The sequence below is a fragment of the Pelodiscus sinensis genome, chromosome 13 (genome assembly GCF_049634645.1).
Source record: "Pelodiscus sinensis isolate JC-2024 chromosome 13, ASM4963464v1, whole genome shotgun sequence".
Taxonomy (NCBI): Eukaryota; Metazoa; Chordata; order Testudines; family Trionychidae; genus Pelodiscus; species Pelodiscus sinensis.
This window is the reverse complement of record NC_134723.1, coordinates 46,365,729-46,386,525: the sequence shown is the minus strand read 5'-3', so window position 1 is coordinate 46,386,525 and position 20,797 is coordinate 46,365,729. Positions and strand designations below refer to the sequence as shown.

The 20,797-nt window shown below is 41.3% G+C and overlaps 1 protein-coding gene across 11 annotated transcripts in view; it reads right to left on the bottom strand.

The window, feature by feature from the left end:
• KLHL13 (kelch like family member 13) overlaps positions 1-20,797 on the bottom strand; it is a 134,170-nt gene that overhangs the window by 44,643 nt on the left and 68,730 nt on the right. Inside the window, exons 2-3 of one of the 11 annotated variants that reach the window (XM_025190859.2) lie at positions 17,612-17,656; positions 17,003-17,115 (exon numbers count right to left, since the gene is read on the bottom strand). The exons of 7 other annotated variants lie outside the window; for them this stretch is intronic. In XM_025190859.2, the coding sequence (XP_025046644.1) occupies positions 17,003-17,100 (98 nt within the window). In that variant the 5' untranslated portion in view covers positions 17,101-17,115; positions 17,612-17,656. Of the gene's footprint in view, positions 1-16,838; positions 16,967-17,002; positions 17,116-17,611; positions 17,707-20,797 lie in introns of those variants that run through there. 3 more of the 11 variants (XM_006135321.4, XM_014579634.3, XM_075941175.1) reach the window with 3 other exon arrangements.

Here is a 20,797-nt window from a genome sequence, read left to right as displayed (position 1 = left end):
AGCCAAGTGCACAGCACCCACGGGGAACCTCGAAGAAGAACAGAAGGTAAAGGGCTGGTCTTCATTAAGTGTTCCCCTCTTTACATTTTTCACTGGTGGCAGTAATGAAGAAAGTGCTATTATTCAGGCTTCTGGTGTGCATCACCATGTTCCTTACCAGGACACCTAGATTTATTTTGAGCAGGTTTCATAAGAGGGAGGTTCAAGTGCAGATGGGTGTCTCTATTAGTACGCTGGTCCTTGCTACTGCAGGTGGAGCTCTGCCACTGGGATATTAGAAAAGCAAACCTTGTCAAATTAACTTCAACCAAGATGTGCGGAGATCAAGGTGTGGAGTGTTAAATGCTTATGGATTTTTCATCAGTTGGGGAAAGTATGGGCTCTTGTCATTGTACAAACTTGCAGTTTGTTAAATCTGTGTCAGTTTTGCCATTTACAATATAAATAGAACTATATGTATTTACAAGATAGCGTCTGATAGCAACATTATAAAACCATTTAATTGCTGTGGGCTACATTTGCAAATTTAAAAGTGTGTGGTGCAGAACAGATTAATAGGCATTACCTTTTAGCCTATAATTCAGCAAGCACTACAGGATCCTTGCCATTTGTACTACAAGTCAGTGACCTACTAGCAGTAGCTGAGTAAGCTCGTTGGTACTAGATCTATCTTAAGGGGAGGAAAAGCAAAACCACCATAAGGTTTGATTTTAATGTTTGCCAAGCAAGTCAAATTCATTGTACTCAAGTTATATCCCATTTAACAAAACAAGATTGCCCTATCTTCCAGGTACAGGCAGTCCCTGGGTTACGTACAAGATAGGGACTGTAGGTTTGTTCTTAAGTTGAATCTGTATGTAAGTCGGAACTGGCGTCCAGGTTCAGCCGCTGCTGAAACTGACCGCCAGTTCTGACTTACATACAGATTCAACTTAAGAACCCCAAGCTTCCCCAAGTCAGCTGCTGCTGAAACTGATGAGCGCTGATTCCAGGAAGCCTGGGGCAGAGCAACTCTGCCTCCGGCTTCCTGTAGTCAGCGCTGGTCAGTTTCAGCAGCGGCTGACTTGGGGACGCCTGGGGCAGAGCAGCTGGGGTGCTGCTGGGTTGGTCCAGTAGCACCGCTCCTCGGCGCTACTGGACCAACCCAGCAGCACCCCAGCTGCTCTGCCCCAGCGTCCTGATTCAGCCACTGCTGAAACTGACCAGCAGCGGCTGAATCAGGACCTGGGGCAGAGCAGCTGGGGTGCTGCCGGGTTGGTCCAGTAGTGCCCAGAGCGGGTGCTGCAGGACCAATCCGCAGCGCCCCAGCTGCTCTGGTCCAGGGTCCAAAACAAAAGCCTGGTCTTCTGGGGGGGGGGGCACACTATCCGCGACCCCCCCCCCCAGCAGACCAGGGACACGGGGAGCAGAGCAGCAGCAGGGTGCCACGCCTCTGAGGCTTTGCTCTGGCAAAGCCTCAGAAGCGCGGGAACCCGCCCGGTGCCCCTGGTCTGCTGGAGACGGTCTCCAGCAGACCAGGGGCACCGGAGCAGCTTACGAACGGGGACTGCCTGTACTCAAGTCAACTTCTTAAATTTGGTTTCTATTAAATTTCATCATCAATACAAGGGGGGGGGGAGATAATGGGGATTCAGCATCTTCCATGATCTCAAAAGGCTTTAGAATAGGAATGTTTTCTTTCTGTTATTCAGGCAGTGAAAGTAATGGTCAGCATTTAAGCAACTTGCCCAAGGTCATGCAGCAAGTCAGTGGCAGTAGTTGCAAATATGGCTCTGGTCTCCTGATTCCCAATCTTTTGGAGCTAGCCACTACAAAACACAGCCTCTCAAAATGACAGCCATCTGACCCTGTTATTAATATTGTGTAAACTATATGAATGCAACCAAAGCAGTAAACATTCACCTTTGCATTTTCACTGTCTTGCAGCATTCACTGTATATTTTCCAGTTACCTTGTCTGACTACATTTCAACTTCAACAGATTTTTCCTCCTTGCCATGGAAGTATCAAACAAAACCATTACAACAGCTGATTTTAGTTCAGAGACATTACACAGGAACTTACGGCTAACAGATTGTTACAGATTAGAGTAACACCTTTGCAACACTTGTATCATTTCCAGCGATTATTAAACTGAGTGAAAACTCATTACACATATTTGACAACCAGGCACGTCTATTCACTGTTGTCATTAACAATGGGTAGATGTAGGTTTTTGTTTTTTGCAGCAGAATGTACATTAAGTACTGAATAAAAGGTAACCAAATATCGAATTCCAAATTAATACAAAATAAATATGTCTAGAATAGACAACATTACTAACGTCATTTTACTTACATTTATTAACGTGATTTACCATTAACTGAGTAATAATGAATGTAAATATGTTTATAGGTGCTTTATAGTAAGCACAGTAGATCACAATGAAGCTTACTTGCAAAGAATAAAGTTAATTCATGCTCTAATTAGTTCTATTGTGCTGATCAATAAGTCATTAAATAAAGAGTAAAGCAGAAGCATTTTAATCAGAGTAAGAGGGACTGGTAAAGCAGAGCTACATCAACTACAATAGCGTACCATGAGAATGCACAGCAAGCACACACACAAACATCGATGTTAACACTACTTTCGTCTGGAGAAAGCAGGGGGGACAATTTTCTGTAATAGCATTCTTTTGGCCCTCAAGCTGAGTTAGACATGCAATGAACACAACTGCCAGGCCAGACCAGACCAATAGTCCAGCTATTTCAGTAACCTGTCTCAGAGGCCAGTACACGAGTTCAGGAAAAGGTGTCAAAGGTAGGTAGTGATAGACTTGCCTCCCAGGCAAGTTTCTTCCTAACATAGTGGGGTAACTCAAGTGCTTTACATGTCTGCCAGCTATAGAATTTACACTAACAGTGCACATAACCTGTTCTGGAATATTTGCATGGTGACAGTTCCTTTGCTATCGTCCTTCATCAATTCCTTTGTCCAACAGCTCTTAAGGGTAGAGAAATCGCCTAATGTGCATTTTAAGCTTTTACCCAAATAGTCAGAGATGGAATTCAATCTTTGTTTAGGTAGCAGATACATCATAGATTCCTATTACCGCTTCCCTGAGTCTTCACTCATCTGTACTGTAGAGCCATTTTACTCTTCACATTTCTTGTCATCTAATCCTCGCATCTTCCGGTCTTTCCTACATACAGCAGCCTACCTGATAAAACTGTTACCCTTTCCTCCAGAATAAGAACTCAAATGTTTTGAACTGCAAAGTCTGTAAACAACCTTGTATAATATAGGATGACCTTGCACAAAGACAGCTAACTACAATATCCAAGGAAATCCATTTACATGAACAGCATTTTAATTTGAAAGGGCTAAAAAAAAAAAAAAAAAAATCTCAGTTACAAGCATGAAGTAAAACCAGATTGATCATGAAATGCTTACTATATGCTAACAATTATTAAATTGTGTCAAAGTTTCAAAACATCTCTTTGGTAAAATAGAGTATACCAGGCTAAAAATACCTCATTGTCTGGCATCCATGACAACCAAATATCTGGTCTGAAAAAACACTCCGCTACATATTGCTTACTGCACAGTCTGCTGGGCTAGTTAATCCTGTATATTGACTGACCAGCAAACCAGAGTTAAGAATGAAAATGCAAAAATTCACTTCCTCTCTTTTTTTTTTTTTTTTTTTTTTTTTAAGAAACTAAACACCCAGCAGATCCTATGCTCCTAAAGAGCAAAAGCTATTTTCTGGTACATAATTCCTAACTGTATATGTATTTAGAAGTGTGCATGAACAATTATGTAAGCATCCTCCTCCACCAAAGTACAGCATGTTGTCTAACACCTGATTTGTGTTAGGGCTGTCTTTTGCCACTCTTGTGAAAATATGCCCAGATTTGTTAAAATTATAAAGCCTCTGAAGATCTGTTAGCACATGCTCAGTGACTTGTTAGAATTTGAAAGATAAATGCTCCCAGGATTTCATCTCTAGTGAGAACAGTCAGTTCCACATGTGCATGCACCACCTCTGGAGAGCAACCGAGCCAGAGTAAGGTTTTCCATGGCACTGAACCCCAGTACTGAGAGCAGGAAGACTGGAGTTTGACTAGCAGGGGTACGAGAGACAATGGCCTCATATGTTCAACAACCCTGAGACAGTATTCCCAGAGATCATCCACCTCTGCAGGCGGCCGGGCTCTGGTGGAAGAGACTTAAGTATCTCCAGAGATGGAGACATAAGAGCAGGTTAGATAGACATCTATCTGGGATGGTCTAGAGACGGTACTGGGTCCTGCCATAAGGGCAGGGGACAGGTATCGGTGAGCTCTCGAGGGCCCTTCCAGTTCTAGTGTTCTAGGATTCTATGTAATTAAATATCGTGTCATAAAGCATGTGGCACAAGGGGGGCAAAATAAGGTTACCAAAGCAAATTTAATTCTGGAATTTCTTAACCCAAGGGTAGGGATATTAAATTCAGATTAATTAACTAATCAAATCATTGATGGGCTTTCCATCCACTAGTCTATAAAGGGAGCCCTAGTGGGCTCTTGCAACAATTTAAAAGCAGAAGCGTCGCAAATGGAGACTGCTTCAGTCCCCACTTGAGCCGTTTCTGTTGTGCCTCTTCCTCCCCTGCGCCCTGTGGAGCCGGAGCTGGAGGGGAACCGGCTTTTAAGCCAGCTCCCTCCAGCATGGGCTCCTGCTCCCCCGCTCCTTGCTTCTTCTGACAGAAGCAGCAAGGCAGGGAGAAGCTACTAGCTGCATCCCTAGTTGACTATCCGATAAGTTTCTGACATCCCTAACCAAGGGTTTGACTTCGCAAATGTAATGTTCATTTAACCGTTTTAAAAAGCAGTATGTATAGCATTTGGAACTGCATCTCAGCATTCCCTTTCAATCATGGCCTGACGAGTAAGCACATGCAACGCACAGTATGCCATTTAAAATTTGGTAGGAAGTACTGAGTTTTTTCTTGACTAGAGTTATCACTTATTGTCAAAATAACAGTAAAACCATCTCATTTTGCACTGCTCTCACTATGAAGTTGGATTTATTCTAATCCCATGCCAGCAAGACAACTATGAGAATGACTAATTTTGTGAATTTATACATTTAGGTAAACACATCCAATTTGTTTTAAATATTTTATGAAGTATGCTTCTTTTGACACAACACACAATTATTCAAAACCTTCTCCAGCACAATTTTCTCCACACCAGAACACATTTCCTGGGTTGTTTTTAAAAATACAATTCTTGATATAACATTAAAAATGTACCAAAGCAATACAGTCCAGATATTGATAACTTTGTGTAGCTCAGCAGCTTGTTTAAGGATTAACACCTTATTTTCATTGTCAAATTATTCTCCAATGAACCATGACTACACTTTTTCTGGTCACTGGTAAGTGGCATCTTCTGAAATTATTCTTGGCATGTGCCAGCACGTATGGTATTTATCAGCCAGCAAGGAGCTAAATTTCAATTTCATATTAAGATTGTTCTCTCATGATAAATCTTTACTTTCACAATCCAACCAAAACTCTGGTATATATGTGTGCAGCCAAGCATATGTTTAGCTAATGAAACTATTAACTTAATGAAGAAGTCGATTTAAATATAATGAAGCTTTCATGCATTATTAGAAAATACAGCAATGCTTGTCCTTACACTGCCAAAAGTGATTTTTAAATATTAAGCACCTTAACATCTTCCCATTAAGAATAGATGCTCTAACTTCTTGACTAGAGAAGTTAAAAATTCTCTAATAAATTAGCTGGCCATGTGAGAGCTGAGTAAGCTAAACAATGGCATGGCAGGACAGAAGAGAATATTTCATCATTCGGATGTTAGGGAATTTAATATTGCTGTAATAAGCCATACAGACTAATCTAGTTACATAACACATGGCTCTTCCCTTTAAAGATATACACGTGTGCTCTGTTCATCTGTATAATTTAAGGGAGCACTTTAACCAGGCAAAAAAAGTTAGATTATATGTATCAGTAATTGTTGTTCTTGTCCTCCAAAATAACAACGACCTGTCTTTTAATTAATATCACTCCTCCAGTTTTGTAACATACCTCCTATGTACCATTAAAACTGCAATTTAAAGTAGTCAGCACTGATTTGCTAATGCCTATTTTTAATGAATACTTATCAATCAGTACAAGAAATAAAGGCTTTGGTAGCAGAAATGCACGACTTCAGTGACGGCCCAGCTGAGGCCCATGTGTGTGGACCGCAAGACATTTCATTTACTGTTGTCCACATGCAGGGTTGCTAGATTCCGCTGGTTGACAGCCACATAGCTTTCTGCCCCCACTGATATTACTAAGAACATGCACATAAAGCAAGGAAACATGAAGTGAGGTGCGTGCTGACTGCACACGACACTGACTGGAAAAGTAGTGCACCTCCTCTGCATCCAAAGTGCTGCTACAGTTTGATCGGCACACCCTGCCAATTCTAGAAACACAAGCAGTTAGCCAACTGCCCCATCTCAGGAGAAGCTTGGTTACAACCATCCTGCGGCCACTGAGATGGAGAGCCACTCGCTAGCCTGGACGAACTGTCACCATAGGAGTTGTTTTATCTGAGGTGGGGAAAGGGAATCTAATTTTATGGCATGGAAGAACACGGGCTCATCTTTAACGGATCAACCACAATATTTAGCCAACAAGCACTTGGAACTCACATCTTCTCTTAGCACACACAGGTGCTGACTCACAACAGGGTGCTCTACTCTGAATATTTCGTAGCAGAGAAAGGCACAGAGTTAAGATGCATGAAAGCATCCCACTGGCAGAGATCAGTGAAGTGACCTGTGATATTGACGAGGTACCCAAGGCATGCATTTCACCTTGGGATGCTTTTCGGAGAAGGAGTCCAGTCACACACACATTTGTGGGTGTCACACACCGAGTTCTGGCTGAACAATTAACAGGAAACGTTAACTTCTAGTAACAAATACAGAGGCTTTATAATCCTGACAACAGCACACACAAGTTCCATCACTAGAAGCTGCATAATGGAGTCATTTGGACCCGTTAGTCACCAAGTTACCAATTTTTACCTTCTCCCTCATTATAGCCCTTGAGTGCTGTTCTCTTCAGCTGGGTCCCAGTGACCAGTAGCCTTCTGAATAGTTATTAGTTATCTCAAAGTCACAAACAGATGAATTCTAACGTCTTTGGGATGGAGTTAGGTGCCAAAAATCCCACTGATATTTGAATAGGATTTAGGGGCCTGCTTTTAAAGATCCCAGGTTTTTATTTTTTCCAAGTAGAAACTGCTTGTGGAACGTGTAAGGGTCACGAAACAGCCACGTATTTAAATGCTGTGTGCATCTCGATATGCCATTACTACAGCCTGGCATTAACCCCACACAAATGGAAAAAGGACAAAAATAAAATCCAGTTCTGTATTAAGTAATATTTCAACAGCCCAATTGTCCTACTCTTCACTGACCACAGTGATGGGCAACTTGTGGCCCACGGAGGAAGTGGGGGCCATCGGTATTGTGTGTAGCGCCCATGAGACAGTTGGTTTAGTGGAATTTGGCAGCCATGCCCATGGACTTCATCCATTCACAGAGTTTTTTCTTTCTGGGATTACTGAAGTGATACACAAGTAAGGCAAGGGCACGTGAGGCGAGGTGCGTGCTGACCACACGCAACAGCGACTGACAACTTGTGTTCTCTCTGCAGCCAATCCCATTGCTGCTTGGGTTCAATCAGCACACCCTGCAAATTCTAGGTATCCAAGCGCAGTTAACAACTGCCCTGTCTTGGGAGGCCGACTTGCTTACAACAAGGCCACTCATGCGAACCATTCACTAGCCTAGGATGTCCCTCACTGCTCTACCTCCACCTCCTGACAAGGGGTATTGCTCTTACCCAGTCAAGGCAGACACATAGAGGTAACCAGGCAGCATCAATCAGAGTAGCACCTTCTGCTGACACTACCATGGGGAAAGGGTCTCTCTTCCTAAGGCTCCAGAAAAGAAGGGCATGAAAGAACAGAGGCTGGAGTTAAAAAAAATCCCTCACCTGCTATAGAAGGGTGGCCAATCAGAAGCCACAAAGATATAAAGGAGGAGAAAGCAGCACTTGCAGTTGGGCAGGGACTCTTACTACCTCTCAAAACCTAGCAGAGCAGAGAAGTCTTCCGAGTGACCCATCTCCTCCTCTGCCTGCTATGTACCAGGTAGACCAAACACCCCCCCACTCACCTGTTACTAGCGCTCTTTGGGATGCTTGCCTATAATGGAATGGACATGAGCAGCGTATGGGTCGGCATGCACTGCCAGAGACCCTTGTCTTAGTGGTACCTGTAGGGCTAGCTGCAAAACCCCCTGGAGGGCCACGCTCATGCTGCAGTACATCAAGCGTCACCAGCCCTGCACCCCTTGGTTCCTTCTTGATGACAACTCAGAGAAGAGTAGAAGAGCGGGTAATGGAGTGGGCACGAGGAACATCTCACACAGGCTACATCTATACTACGAGTTTTCTAGGCAAAAAATATGCTAACGGACTCATTTGCACAAGTCGTAATCTCATTTGCATATTTTCTGCCAATCCGTTCTTGTGCATTTTCTCTTTGCGCAAAAATCCTTTTCCGTAAGATCCTTATGCCCCCAAAAAGGAGGTTTACCAATCTTGCAGAAAAAGGGGTTTTTGCGCAAAAAGAAAACATTCATACTGCTTGTTTTTGCGCAAAAACCCTAGCGAAAAAACGGATCAGCAGAAAATATGTAAATGAGATTGTGACTCATGCTAATGAGTCCCTCGTTAGCATTTTTTTTGCCAAGAAAACTCAGTGTAGACATAGCCACAATGGCTACAAAAAGGCGAGTAACCTCGAACATTTGCTCACATTGACTCTAGGGATGTTAAATATAGGTTAAATCAATAGTCCATTAACCTCATGAATTCTTATCAGTTACTTAACTACTCTAAAGACCCAGGGGGCGGGGCCAGCAGCCAGTGTGCTCCAGTCCCACCCCCGAGGAAACCCTTGCCACTCCGCACTGATGCCTCTATCAGAGGCAGCAGCATGGGGTGCCACGTGGGAGCTGGTCTGCAAGGGAGCCAGTTTAAAAACCAGCTCTCCTCGTGGACTGCCTGCCTGTCTGATACAGAGGTAGCAGCATGGGGTGGAAGTAGACCCTGTACAGGGTCAGGGGGAGGTCTGAGTTTCAACTCATTCTGTGTCCAGGAGCTGAGCCAGGCTGCCTGCCCACCTGGCTCCTAATGCACTTTAAATGCAGAGCTGCAGTGGGGGTAGGTCCTGGACTTGGTGCAAGCCGGGACTGAGCCAGGCTGCTGGCCAGCCTGCTAATAAATTTACTGGCAATGGGGGGAGGGGGGAAGAGGAGAAAATCCATGTAGTCTATAGCATTGACTTATAAGTTTTTGCTTATTGGTTAATCAGTTAATCGACTACACTATTACATCCCTAGTTGACTGTAGGTGACTCAAAACAAATCCTAGAACATGGGCTCAAAGTTCAGCCTTGCAGTCTGGAACACTGATCTGCTGAAACCAGCATCAGCCTGAGCCTGCTGGATCAGCGCACAGTACGAGGCAAACGTGTGGACAAATTACCAGGTAGCAGTGTGGCAAATTTCCAAGATCGAGTCAAGCTAAAGGAAGAAAGCTGCCAAAGAGGGCTGTGCCCTCATGGAGTGAGCCATCACAATCACTGGGGGGCACCTTTGCCAGCTCATAACAGCAGGACACAGTCTGTGATCCAAGAGAAGATCCTCTAGGTGCACAACACTGGACAACTCTTCCGCTGGTCTGTGTCACTAACTGCACAAACTTTTGTAACAGTTTTGTTTTCTATGTAGAAAGCCAGAGCCCACCAACATTCTCTGTGTGCAACCTCTGCTCTTCATATGTCAAATGAGGGGTCGGGCAAAGGACTGACTTTTATGGAACTGGGAGACAACCTTGGGCAGAAAGGTCCAGCTGCATCTGGATCACGTCCTTCCAGAAGAGCATATATGGGGGCCCTGATGTGAGTACCTGATCTCATACAAGCTATGGGTCAGAGTGATAGCAACCAAAAAGGAGACCCTCTGGGACAGAAGCAGAAGAGAGCAGGATACCAAGGGTTAAAAGGGGCCCTCATACACCCAGAGAGAACAAGGTTCAGGTCCCAAGGTGGGATCGGGTCATGGACATGAGGGTAAAGTTGCACTGGACCTTTCAGACACCATGTTGTTATGGGAGGGCCAAAGATGGACATGCCCTGAAACAAAGGTGGAAAATCAAAATGGCCACCAGATGTACCTTGACTGAACACAGCAACCGGCTTTCAAGCTTCAGTTGCGCAAATAGTCCAAGACATCCTGCAGGGGGGCCTCTTTCACCTGCACACAATGATTCAAGGCCCAACGTGTCGCTAGCCCTGGTGGAATGCTCCCTGCTGCTCACTAGTGGAACACTGCCCCTCTTCCCTGCTCAGCCGCACAGAAACCGGGCAGTCACGTGCAGTACCGCCAGATGCGGCAGATTCCCATGATCCTGGGAGAGCAGAGGCTGTGATAGATCGGGGATTGTAAATGCTCTGCTTGCTTTGTGATGTGCCATGCAACTCCTCATTCAGCACAAGTGCAATACTCCGGGGGAGCCACAGCCTGCCCTATGGGTACTGCTAAGTCAAAAGTCTGACAGCCATGCACACAGGTGCATGCACGCCTATAATGGAATCGACATGAGCAAGCACTCAAAGACGAATACAGGAGGCCCCCAACTTGCAATGCAATCGGTTCCAGGGGAAGTGTTGCAAGTTGGGGGCATCGTAACTCGAACCCTCATTTACGATAGGCACTGTGCGTCATCGTAAATGCGGGCCAAGGATGTAAGTCGGGGGTTTTCAGCCCCTTCTGCACTTACACAAATGGTTGTTAGTGTGAGGGTTGGAACTCGAGCAGTCGCATCTCCGGGGCCTTCTGTAGTTCCTTTTGGGTTTTAGAGATGAGAACCAGAAAACTGTTCCAAACACCACTATCACTTCCAGAAAACACTATTAATTCACTCAGTTTTGTCAGGTCGATACAAAGACAGAGATACTAGAGATAGCAAATATGTCCAAGAATCCTTTAAATGGGTAATAACTGCAGAATTGGAATGAACTTTAGATGTCCCAGTTGTTGGTGTGTGGTGACTGCTTCTTACACCATGGAATGCTCAGCTGTGCACTAACCTTCATGGCTCCTTTCCACTTTCTTGGCAGTGATTATCCTATTGAGAGGGAAAGGGAAGACATCCAACTCTACTAAAACTTCCATAAAAGACCTGGAGAACTGAGTTGTAAATATGCTATGAAAACCCACAACTGACTGGAAAAATAAGTGCAGTGTAATCTTTATATTTTAGCTACTGGAGTAATTCAAAAGAAGTAGATTTTTTTTTAAAGTGGCTTACAAAGAAAGGAAACAAAGAAAGGAACAGCGAGGAGATATAAAAACAAATAGTAGTTAAATATTAGTACCACAGAGAAGGCTCTAGTCTCCTCTCTGTTAAGTCTAGGTACAGGACTGCCCATTGAAGGGAACTACAACTCCCAGAACACCTCTCTCCCTGATAATTCCATTCTATGTTTAGAGGGCAGCTGTAGTATCTTGGATACAACCCTGAAGCAAGGACTAGCAAACTCTGACTCCTTAATAGACATCTTTGGAGTGTTTTACAATAGTCACTCCAGTCCACATAGTACAATATTACTGTTTACAGATTTCAAGGAAATGGGACTCTAACCCATGCAAAATGGCAAGAAGAGCAAGTGATTTTCACTTACACATATTCTGGGTATCAGTTCATCCCAATGTCCCCTATGGCACAAGGAGAGACTTAACAGGAGAAAACAAGAAAACATGCTGTATCACCACCTGAAAGCTAACCCTGAATTGCTCTTGGGGATTAGCACTGCTTCTGCTTTTCTACATGGTAAATAATACTCACAGCAATTTGACTCCATCAAACAAAAAGAGTGACTCACAATAACTGCTATTTTGTACATCATTTTATGGCAAAGTATTCACAGAATCACAAAGTAGCTTGTCTCAGAGGGGTAGCTGTATAAGTCTGTATCCGCAAAAACAAGGGCTGTGTCTACACTGGCATGAATTTCCGGAAATGCTTAAAACGCAATACTATTCCGTTTTCAGTTTTTCCGGAAAAGGAGCGTCTACATTGGCAGGCTGCTTTTCCGGAAAAGTCCTTTTTCCGGAAAAGCGTCTGTGGCCAATGTAGATGTGCTTTTCTGGAAAAGAGCCCCGATCGCCATTTTCGCGATTGGGGCTTTTTTCCGGAAAAGACTACTGGGCTGTCTATACTGGCCCTTTTCCGGAACAGTGTTCCGGAATAAGGACTTATTCCCGAGTGGGAGCAGAATAGTTTTTCTGGAATAGCAGCTGATTTTGTACAGTAGAGCATCGTTGCTTTTCCGGAAATTCAAGGGCCAGTGTAGACAGCTCGCAGCTTATTCCGGAAAAGCGGCTGATTTTCCGGAATAAGTGGCCCAGTGTAGACACAGCCAAGGTGTCCAGTGGCCCCTTAAAGAGTAACAGATTTATTTGGCCAAAAGCTTTTGTGGATTAAAGACCACTGAGATGTATGACCAATTCTGTTACTCTTTAAGGTGCCACAGGACCCCATGTTTTTAGATTGGCTTATTTATTGGTAGCATTAGCAACCTAGCTATCAATGGCAAATTGAAAATTGATTCTTTTAAGTTAAAGAAACCCACAACAAATGTATAAAACTAGAAAGCATCACATTCAACAATTAAACATTTTGCATTGGTCCTTTTAAAAAATATTAAATTTTTCAACGGGGCATTATTTTCACAGAAACAAGTTGCAACTCTTCTGGTTAAAATATATATATATACACATATATATATACACATACATACACACACACACACACACACACACACACACAGATGTTCTGCATTTCACGTAAGTGATGCATAACCCAAGAAATATTCAGCTAGTTAGACCGCTTAGTTTACAACACTGATACAAAAGCTTCAGGGGGTAGCCAAGTTTGTTGTTTTAAATTTATCCTATACAGACTAATAGTCTATAAAGCGCTACCAGACTAACAAAACACGTAGATGGTATCATGAAAAGTGGGCTGTGCCCATGAAAGCTTATAATGCTATCTACATGTTGTTAGTCTATAAAGTGTTACCAAACTATTATTTGTTCTTTAAGTTTAACATTGATACAGTACATATTACAAGACACTGCCTTTGGGGTGGTACGATCAAACAAGCAATAAATTGTTCCTACCCTTCCTCCAGGATAGTGTTGCCATACTGAATTTTTCAATGTACTTAATCCATTTTCGTTTAAATATTTTTACTGTGCTTCGATGCATATCTACAACATATGCACTTTTTGCAAGACACACCACAGTCCCAACTTTGCCTACCTGTTTCCTAGTGGACTCCTACTGGTAAACTGCACACATCCCCAGACTAATATTAATTGATGAGTGCTGCCCACAGCAGTACATATAACAATTGAAATATGAATGTACATTCTTGCCAATGAAAACACTTACTTGTTTCAACAGCTTGAACTCTCAGATTTTACAACAGAAATCTGTAATATTCACTTTGGAGCTAAGACAGGAAGATTAGAGGGATGGAAGTAAAAAGTTTTTTATAACACGCTCTCTGCATATTTATAATGTGTGTATTTATAAAGAAAAGTTGCATGATACTTAAAAATATATCTTATAGGCCAACACTCCAGCTCTCATCTCACCCAACCGTAACCAGAATATGTTCTTGCCAGACCATATAAAAAGCTGAAACTATTTTGGACCAATTCAAAACAATGCTCACAGGTTTCACTCACCTCTTCGCCCAAGGGAATTCTGCCCTGCTCTCTACAGTTTTAAATTGGTACCCCCTTGCAGTTCCAATGTGATTCAGAAGTGTTTATGTAAATCTTTGCGCTATTGTGCTTTAACACAAGAAACTCCCTTTAAGGTCACAGTTATCACTAATCAGCAGGTAGGGGGAGTTAAAACTGTGCTGCTCTCTCTCTTCCCCCCCTTCTCAACAAAGGGTAATCGCACCTCTGAAACCATCTGAGGGCCAGTCAGAACACCAGTCTCTCTGAAAAGCCCAGAGTTCTATAGTCTACCATGAAATCAGCGTAAGTGAAAAACCAACAGCTTGTTCCACACATCCACGATATACAGATCTTTTCCGGCAGAGGGCTTCCTTTTAAAATTGATCTCTAAAGAATTCTTTTTTTAGCCCTTCAACTAGTAGCAAACTTTATGTAAGACAATATTCTGTAAACTGACTCAGATGCAGAGCTTACAGGGCCATACCAGGAAACAAATATTTAACAATGATACTTTGTGCCTAACAATACAATTTTCATCAAAGAAGCTCAGAATGCCCTCAGACTCACTATTTAGCTACAGGATGGACCAAGTGTAGTAAACCCATTTTATGTACATGGAAACTGAGGTAATCTTTTACACCTCAAGTAGCAGGACCAAGAATAAAAACGTAGGTATCCTGACTCCTACTCTTGTGCCTGAGTGACTAGTGGTTAGAACAGCAACTAGGATTCACTATTTAAAGCTCAGCCTAACTGTTCTAGAACACCTAGAGTATGAGGAACAGCACCTCAACAAGCAGAGACAAACAAACCACTAATTTCATAAACATATTGGCTATAGTATAAACAAGTTGTTACTTCACTATTTAGAAGACAGAATTCATCTTCATTCCTGTCACTCATTTTCTAATACTAAGCATATATTCTAGACTATCCAAAGTACTAAGAAACGTAGCAACACAACAGTCATTCCTTAGTTCAGTTGTGGTTTTGTTTTCTTAAACACGTACACAAAAGTACTGCATGTGGAAGAGAAAAAAAGGCATGTATGGAGACATACATATCAAACATTTAAAAATATTATAATCTTTGCAATGAAGTGTAAGTGGCTATTATCTATTTCTCTCTCAAAACTAGCTCACAAGGCTATTTTTAGCTTCTCATACATTTTCTAATCAAACTGGATCCATTTTGTAATTCCTCTCATTTAATATGTATGTATAACATATGTATAACTTCAGTATTACATTTAAATCCAACTAGGATTGTGTGTATCAATGAAGAAATATGTCTGCTTAGACACTAATCAGAGCCTACTGTAGCACTAATTTTTTAATTAAAACAGCTGTTCATGTATTTCACATGCTGCAGATGTACCTAACATAAGAGAGTTAATATGTGATCACTGAACTGCTCCACATACATTGAATACATCAATCTACAATCAACGCCACATCCAATAGAAAGATGTTGGAGCACACAGAAGTCAAAAAGGTAACAATTTAGAGGTGCTGAATAAAATAAACCACATCTCAGTATGGCTGTGAACAGACAAGAATGGAATAGAGCATTTTCTTTTAAATCTTAACTTTATTAAAACCTGTTATTTTAAAATTCCACAAAAACATATTAGCCTCAAGTCATTATTTTCCCAAAAGAGATTCAAAGGCCTCAAACTCTTCTCTGACATACTACTATTTTTATATTTGACCTTGTCTTATATTTTGCCACATACATTTATATTTAGTAGCAACACCGTGATACTTTCTGGGAGCTAACAAACTGCTTAGTTAAGAGAATGATTTGCATTTTCTTTGTGAAAACTAAATTTAAATAAAAGGCATACATCACAGAATACTAGAACTAGAAAGGTCCTCAAGAGGTCATCAAGTCCACTCTCCTGTCCTCACTAACATACTATATGTTAGCATATCACATCTGAGAATATTAGCTTCTTAAGCATGCACTTTTACACAACTAAAAACAATAGGGACTATGCACAAGGTGCCTTATCTTGATTTAATCCTACTGACAAATTATTATTGATGCCTCAACAGAAAAATATATAAGGAACCCATAAGCATCTACATGTAATAGTGTGTCCTCATAAGAAACGCAGCAAAAACGAAGTACATCAAGGTTGAGTAGTGACATCCATTATTTTACACACGTTTAAGTTACAAAGCATTACTAATGTAGTTGTCATACTAAGGAACACTGCTAAAAGTAACTTTATTCCATTAATCTATCATATGCCATATGTTGTGTGCAATATCAAATGTACTCAAGTCGCTTGTTTCTAAAAGTCTTCCTGATTTAAAGAAAAATGCCATAAGAGGAAAAACTCTGCAGTCAATCAGGATTTAGCTTTATTTCACATTGCAGAAGGAAAACAAGCCACCTGTATACACTAATACAAACTTACATCAATTACCAGAAGCTAAAGTATAACCATTTCTAAGATTTGCCAAGATAAAAATCAGCAATGTACATTTTATGTATTTATTAAAACACATGAACATCTATCTGGAACTTACTGTGAGTAGACAAACCGCATAAATGCATACATATTTACATCAAGAATTATACAAAATAAATGTTTTAACAATTCACATTTTAAAAACTGAATTAAGTTCTTAGAGTATGACTATAGAGGATAAAAGCAAGGCTAAATTAAGATGTACCATCCCAAACTAAAATACACACAGAGGTGCACAACAATGTAGCAGGTGATTCTATATTCAATGTCTAGGTAACAATCAGGGAATTATTTATTTTTAGAACATACGCCACAAATAAAACCCTGCCTAGATGCTTAGACGGACTGATCTGAGATCTGAATTACAAATGAATGATAACTTCAACTTCACAAATTACAATTTTAAAATACTGATAAATATGATTAAATCTTCACAATTTCTCTGCATTTCAACAAAGGAAAGACTTGACAACACCTACCATGAAAAAACAAGAAGGGTACATTGGAGATTGGATAAATAGAAAGAAAAGAATAAGGCAAAATTCTGAGTGCCAATGTCATTAAATATAAAACAGGGTATTTTGCCACATGGCAGTCTCATGAAAGAAATCCCACCTTATGTACCCTCATTTCTCTCACTTACATGTATGCTGGAGAAAGTGGCGATGACCTGGATGTTTTAAGCACAGGAACTGGGAATTTCCAGATAGCAGGAGAGCTCGTTTTCCATTTCAATGGCATGTTGTCACCACGGTACTACAATAACAGTAAACAGCGTTTCCATAACAGACTACCAACTAGGACTTCCATTCCACACACTACTGACAGCAGTGGCTGCTGCTAAGAACAAGCAAGCGATTCTGCCAATGCCCTTAAACCGATGCTTCCAATCTGTAAAATAGGGCTGTGAGGCATCTCCTTTTAAATCCTGCTGTCCCCTAAAGCAACGATGATGATTCTATCATTCTAACTCAACAATAGTGCCACCTCGTTAGGGAAGCATTGACTGCAGTATATGTTTAAAAAAAAAAAAAAAGACTGCACTGTACAAACCAGCACAATGCAGCTTTATTTAATTAAACCAGCTAAGATTTTTTTTAAAGGCTATTGTAAGGCTATTGTTCTACCTTAACAGGGACACTGCAGTACTGTGCTTGCAGCTCTGTGCTTCATTCTGTTCCTAGTAACCTGATTTCTGACCAATGGTAGCAGGAAAAAAAAATGGGTTTCATATGAAAACGAAACAACATACCTACTCAGAATACACTTGTCATCCCCTGAACATTCTTCTTTTGAGCTGCAACAATACAAATGGGATAGGAATCTCAGCATAGCCTTAGGCCACGGCTAATAGAGATCAGTGACTAAATTCAGCAGCCTGTTTTCCTCTTGTGCAATCCCTGGCCAGACAATACAAAAATGCCATTATAGAAAAAGCCCATTGCAAAAACTCCAGTCTTTCTAATCCATAGTTAGGGAGGCAAAAGGGAAGAATAAACAAATTGCTGCAGATTTCTGCATGCTCTTCTAATAGCTTCTGATTCAGGTTGCTCTCCTTTTCCTAGTCTTATTTCCAAGGAGGATGAGCAAAATCTCATGCATTTTACAACATGCTGTGGGAACACGAATACCACTCTGTCTTCTGCAGTAGAGAAGCAGAGAAGAGCATGCTGTTAATAGCAGTCTTTGTGGGGATGCTATCAACAGTAATTCAGTTCCCCCCTCCGCCCTTCCCCCCCCTCCCCCACCGCTCTCAAATTGCCTGAAATACTAACGAAGCAGCCGGTCATGCAGGTGTCCATCAGGGACCACTCTGCAGCTTTGTGGTCTGTTTGGTGCCCTCCAGGGGCTAATGACCGACAGGGATGCTTAAAAGGTATGCTGCTAAAAACAGACACTGAGGCACTCTATGGAAATTATTGTGCATTAAGGAGTTTACATATCTAGAAAAAGCACAAAACCAAGAAATATCTTATTTCACTGAATTCATTGTTTAAGAACCTATATGACAGGTCTCATACGAAGAGAGATAAAGAGACAGACTTTTCAGTTTTGAAAAGAGGAAATGAAGGGGGGAATATGATAAAGGCCTGTAAAATCATGGCTAGCATGGGAAAAGTGAAGGAAAAGTTATTTACTTGTTCCAATAAAATAAGAACTAGGGGGTCACCAAATGAAATTAATTAGTAGCAGATTTTAACCAAACAAAGGAAGCTTTTCTTTACACAGTGCGCAGTCAACCTGTGGAACTCCTTGCCTGAGGATGTTGTGAAGACCAGGACTTTAACAGGGTTCAAAGAAGAGCTAGATAAATGCATGGAGGTTAGGTCCATCAACGGCTATTAGCAAGGATGGGTAGGAATGGTGTACCTGGTCTCTTTCTGTCAGAGGCTGGGAATGGATGACAGGAGAAGGATCATTTGAGGATTCCCTGTTCTGTTCACTCCCTCTAAGGCACCTAGCATTGGCCACTGTCGGCAGACAGGATATTGGGCTAGATGGGCCTTTGTTCTGACCCAGTGTGGCCATTCTTATGATACTTATCACATCACACCTTATTTAAAACAATGTTGGTGCACTGGCAGGGTACACTCAACCAATAGGTTTAGAATACCGTCTGTAGAGACTTCAAGAGTCTCTTCTACATGTGGCATCATTCTATTATGCCAAACTAGTTATTCTAGATATCAGCATGGCTTGATTCTGTCCTACCACAGTAACAACCTCTTCAAATTATAATTGGAAAAGTAGAAACAGTGATAGTGTGTCATTTATCATAACTATTTCTACCAACTTTGTGTAAATTTATTTCTCACACACATTCTAACTGTGCCTAGAAGCACAACTGAAAAGGAGCTGTTAAAGATTTGTAATGGATGTGTTACTGCTCTGAGAATTCGTTCTGAACTAAACACTTAGCACTGCGTGCCTTTACAAGTTCCCCCCAAAATGGCAGTGAGCCGCTTCTAGTGTCATAGCATCAACCCATGACACATCCTAAGCAGTTTTGGGAGTTAATTTCATTATTCTAACTCAAAAACAGTTTGCATTTACTCAGCAAGCAATTAAGGAGCTAGCCTCTTAGTATAGTGAAAAAAACAACTAGTGACAGTTAAACTGGCAAAGAAGAATGTTATACAGAGGTACTCACTGACGATGGAAATATGAGATTTATGTTCTGTAATCAAATAGAAAAAAAGTCAAGTGTTGTAAGCTACAAGGATCCATTTTTAGCTTATTGGAGTCTGTCAAATTAGACAAGCGCAACAATAGGTCCTTTTTTTTTTTTAAGGCTAAAGTTACGTAGTTACATGCACACGGAAACACTTGCCAGCAAAGCACAGAAAAGACTGATTTGCATACATACAACTAGACAGATTAGATCTTGTCCTACCTAATTCCATGTTTTATTCTTTTAAAACAGGAAAAAAATCATTGGATTTTGCTAACTCACAATCATATGGAAGAAACTAGACTTATTAAAAATGTAGTGCAAGAATAATGTGAATTAACCTATAAAGCCTTAACACAAGACAACATTCTCAAGTCCCATCACTGTCTGAATGTAGAAAAATTTTGCTATTCCTGTAATTTCTAAAAACAAGAGGACTAAAGATTTTCTGATTGTAGATGAATAGAAGATAGTAAAAGTCAATAAACAGGCTTTTAAAAAACTAAAAAAGGCCTGAAGATGTCATGTGTCCCACTTTGGCTTAGACAGTATAAATGTACACATAAGCAATTCAGCCAGTTCCTTGTACCAGAACTAATGTTTGCAATTACAGTGGCTGTGATTAATCCAACCTATTGCCAGAGAGCAAGAATCTATTCGTCATCTATCAGCTTACCCCTCAGAGATAAGCCACTGAACAGAACCATCTAAGAACCTGTTTAACTATACTGGGATGCACCTCGGCCCACACATTTTTCTACTTGACAATACCCCACACCTTCAATAAGCTCCAAATTCAAACGTGCCGGAGACCAGGAGTAGCACTATGATACTGCACAGACGACTTACCTGCAGAGTAACGGGAATTATTCCTAGGGAGGTACTGAGAATAATCATACTGGCCCCAAACTGGAGCTCTGCTCTTCTGATCAGAGAGATCAGAGACCCATAATCACTACATAGAAAACTGAAAAACATTTTGAGAGTCTGTTCCGGCCTCTTGCACCAGCATTTGTTCTCAAGATTTCATCTACATCTGCTGCTTATGCCTCACTTACAGCTATGTTCTATTTATGAGCTCAATCACTTAAGCACCTTGTGCTATATTCAAATATTAACTAGGGAAGAAAGAAGTAAACAGTGCCTCAAACCCATTTTCATAACAATAGCCACAAGATAACTTTGGGAAAAGAAACTGGACTCTACCAACAATTACTACCAGAAGATAAACCTCTGCAATAAGCCATTCAGTGCGCATCTACACAG